At 37.3% G+C, this 4338-nt stretch overlaps 1 protein-coding gene across 12 annotated transcripts in view; it reads right to left on the bottom strand.

Annotated features, from left to right (window-relative positions):
* Nucleotides 1-4338, bottom strand: part of LOC102680215 (serine/threonine-protein kinase tricorner) — a 41766-nt gene that overhangs the window by 4381 nt on the left and 33047 nt on the right. For 9 of the 12 annotated variants that reach the window (XM_031511400.1, XM_031511401.1, XM_031511402.1 and 6 more), the window contains one exon: nucleotides 43-119. In XM_031511400.1, the coding sequence (XP_031367260.1) occupies nucleotides 43-119 (77 nt within the window). Of the gene's footprint in view, nucleotides 1-42; nucleotides 122-907; nucleotides 933-1745; nucleotides 1766-4338 lie in introns of those variants that run through there. The other 3 variants (XM_031511410.1, XM_031511408.1, XM_031511407.1) reach the window with 3 other exon arrangements.

Raw genomic sequence — 4338 nt, 5'->3', positions numbered from 1 at the left:
AGAGAGAGAGAGAGAGAGAGAGAGGAAGGGAAGAAGACTCACCTTGGCCTTTGTAGCCTTGTCCAATGTATGCCCGCTGAAACGGATCGTGCTCTCTGTGGCCGCCATCTCCAACACCCCTGTAATACACGCAAAACGAGGTCACCGAGTGTCGCACTACGATCTCCAGAAGCGAGGTCTCGTACTATGACAATGACACAAATCCTTCCGCATTCGAATATCTCGATGTAATTAAAAACACGGCGCGAAGGATCAGTAACGAAAAATCTTACCACTCGGATATCTACCACTGTACATGTCGGTCGGTAATCTGGTAAAAAATACTCGTAAAAGAACCAATTAATTCTAACCTTCCTCCTTCTCAATACTTTTTTACTGCACATCCTCTTTTAACTCTTTATCCGTAGTGTAAAAGATACGTGGAATACGAAATATTGTATTTAATTAAGAAAAAAAAAGAAAAATTTTTTGAACAAAGCATCTTAACCGAGAAGATGAGAATAAAATTATCCGCTCTATATCCTCGAATCAAGGAGAGACAAGCCACGTACAAGAAAAAGATAAATCAATTCGTTATTCTTAATGAATTTCCTTAACAAAGAAGAAGAACGCAAATACATCAACGAGGAAGGTTCGTTTGGCGGTTAATGCTTGCCTTAAACGTTGCACGTCTCGAATGCAGCATGAGCGATCTCGTAAGAGTTGATCAGTTTCTATTAAAATAAACGCCGCGGTGAATATCGTGTGCGATTCAGTCAAGTGTATCCTATTTTACAGAAAGCATGGAAGAGGAGGACCTTTCCTTCAGGATGGACAATGACGAGTGTTCACGAATCGAGCGAACAAAACGAATAGCGAATATCTACAATATCTATTTTATTCTAACTAAAGCGAGGAGGATACTTACAGCAAGGATTCGAGCGTACAACGAGCAACACGTCAACGCCAATGTTTCTCCCGCGACGTCCCCGTGAATGTGACAACCATAATATTTCTCGACACGAGGAAGAGGGGAGGGGGGGAGACCGAAGAAAGATCGAATAAATAATCACCGGTATATTATTCGATAGATGGAACGGCAACGATTCGCCGAATTCGCGTGTGCGTCCGCTACGCGCTCGTCCTCAAGGTATATTTCGCGATCCGATCCTCGTAGAACTAGTAGGGAGTAGGTACAATGACGTCACGCGCTGATTACATTACGGACTGCAAGGCCGTATTAAACTATTCTAGAAGCCGTACTTTGCGCGTCTCTTGCGTTCAGTGTGCAAATAAAGGGTAACACAAGACACGCGAACTATGTTCTTCGCGAGCTCGTTACGCTTCCCGCTTCGCCATTGCGCCACTTGCAATTAATCTAAATTTACAGTTACAGTGTCGGTAACCGGGCAATACCATCGAACGTTTCGAACGCCAGAAGAAACCTCGAATCCCCGTCGGTAACTCGTCCTATTGTTCGATCACACTTGAAAAATGTTTAAATTAAAAGAAAGATACACGAGTGATTCGTTTCGAAACGGAAATCAAAACAATTTATGTATATACGTATCGAGTACGAGAGTTTGGAATAATTAAAATAAAATATCGTCACAGAGATGAAAGATACGAAACAAACGGTGCTCTTCCTACTGTTGATCGTACGGTTTCTCTTCGACACTGATTACGTAAAACATGTTCGTATCGCGCACGCGGTGAACCTTTCAACGATGGAACACACAATGGTTTATCCGTGCAATGACGCATACCGTTATTATTTTCGTTGTTAGCCTGCCCTCCTCTCTTCTTTCGACCTTGTCCGGTAACGAAAAATTCACTCTAAGCCCGTCACACAAGCCTCCTCATTTCCTTTATTTTTTCCTTAAAAATGGACGACCGAGCTTTTTAAACTTTTTCTAGAAACCACAGAGAAGAAATAGATAGGTATTGTCGTTTTAATTAAACTATTTAATTGGATGAGTAAAAATCATGAGTGCAAATTGTGCAATATCCTTCCTGCATGGTGATACTTGCAGCTGAAATGCTGACATTTCAAAAACCTTCGTGTTATATGCTAATTTCTTTGGAAGCTAAAGCAAACTTTCGTAGTCTTTAACGCTAAAGAGCTATAGCATGTCATGAATAAATATACTCGCGTTCAAAAGTCGGAGCTATTCTTGAAGAAAAATAACTTATATGTAAATATTTTTTATAGCTATTATATGTATTCGTGAAAATATACGTATGTACGTATATAGATAAAAACGAAGTTATTTTGATATATGTATGAACACAAATTTTATGTACCAGAAATCGAAAATAATCGTATGAAATAAGAGCATGAATAGCTTGCGATACAAGAACGTCGTTGAACTTCAGTTAGAAATCGTGTGAAAGTGAAAACGTCGATTGCATCGTGCTACGGTGACCTCCGATACGAACCAACAAGTAGGAAACTATCGTAAATATACATTCGAATCAAATATATATCCGGATAAATTGGAAAAAAAATCCTTATTTCTTCACTTTTTCCTTATTTTCCTATCAATCATCGGTTAACTTTCCTTTCACTTGCTCAACTTTTCCTTTTCTTATTTTAAATATCAATGATTACGTTTATCGATAGTTAAACGATCTGTTTCTGATTAAACGTTATAAAAACTTGTAGTAGATATAACGAATTTGTACATATTTAAAACATGACTAGATAAATGAAACAATGTTTATCGAAATTTTCAAATATTTACGTATCAAAGTTTTACGATTGAAATCTTCGATATTATACGTACGAAAAAACACGTCACAAAAAGCGAGAAAACGTATACTCAGCACATGGGGAACTATCAACAAAAATCGCGTGATGCACTGAACAAAATTGACGCGTCAGCGGCAACGCTTATGCGTATCGTTCCATCTATTCTTCAAAGAAATGTTTTCTAAAAATTTCCATTCGTTTGAACGCTTGCTCTTCTTTTAGGTTATGTCCTATTTAACATTTCGATACATCTACAAAACCGTTCGTTTATCGTTCCGTTTGTGTCATCCATGTGTCAGGACAAATAAATTACACTGTTTTTAGACTTCTATAAAAATACGTAGTACTTTTTAATTTTATCCAAAAAATACCAAGAAGACATTTGGAACTTCAAATTTTAACGTATCTTAGAAAGTGAAAAAATACTAGGATATTTTTACTAAAGAGGGCAGCACAGATGCATTAAAGGAACATTGAGAAATTTATCTTTTTACCATTCGAACGAACCAACGAAACTAGGTTTAAATTAATAATTCAAATAATAGTTTTATACGTACAAAGTGTTAACGATAAGTATATATAAGTACCCATATAAGTAAATAAATAAATTGCCGGTTAAAATATATTCTCGAACGCGATAAAAAGTAAATATATAAAATTTAGTGGAATTCATTATTGATTTCACATTTTCTTTAGATAAGCGTCTTAATAAAGAAGGCGTTCACGTATAGAATTATGGATAGAAGTATATGTTGGTAACCAGTTAAGGGTGGAGATTACACGTATGCACATATGTAACCCGTACTTATACGTATCGTGCGTTATATGAGCGTACCAACTATCGAGAGCATGAGTCACCCTATGCGTAGGCGTAGATGGTAATACGCTTATCGGCATGAGCGCTTTTAGAAATTATTTACATTCGGCGACCGTGTAATGAAGGCTTTCTGTATGGCGCGGAGACACATACGTTACTAAGTAATTGCGGAAAAACCAATTCCTACGTGATCGACGATTACGAACGTTTTAAACGGACGACACATTTTCAAACGCTCGTCACGTTTTCGCGACGGTGAATGAACGGATAATGACCGCCATAAGAATTCCGCATAGACATTCTTCGAAATATTTGCAATTCCCGATGGATCATTCCTGTTTTCAAAATGGATATTATACTACGAAAAACTATGTCGAATCGTCGACGTGCGCGAATTTATATACTACTCGATGACGCGTAAAATCCTCGTTTTCATCCACACTTTTCTCTCTTCTTTTCAACCTTTCCTTCTTTGTTTCTTTCTCTTTCGAAATATCCTTATCGATCTTTTACATATTCCAAATATGTATTTGACGTATTATACATGTGTATACGTATATTTGTTAGGTTAGGTTAAGTTCTTTTCTTTACCTCATGCGCGTTTATAATCTGATGAATGCTATTACTTTGAAAGACAGAAATTTTCGCAACCAATGCCAAAGTTGCCACGGATCTAAAAACCAGCATCTAAATTTATCTCGAGGATACATGCGGTGAGTGCAACCATCGATCGATATCTCGCCACAAAATTCAAGAATGGCTTCTTCAATATGATGACAAAACCAATTTA

The sequence above is a fragment of the Apis dorsata genome, unplaced genomic scaffold (assembly GCF_000469605.1).
Source record: "Apis dorsata unplaced genomic scaffold, Apis dorsata 1.3 scaffold_315, whole genome shotgun sequence".
Lineage (NCBI taxonomy): Eukaryota > Metazoa > Arthropoda > Insecta > Hymenoptera > Apidae > Apis > Apis dorsata.
Note: the sequence above shows the minus strand (reverse complement) of the source record. Positions and strands in the feature narration are given on the sequence as shown.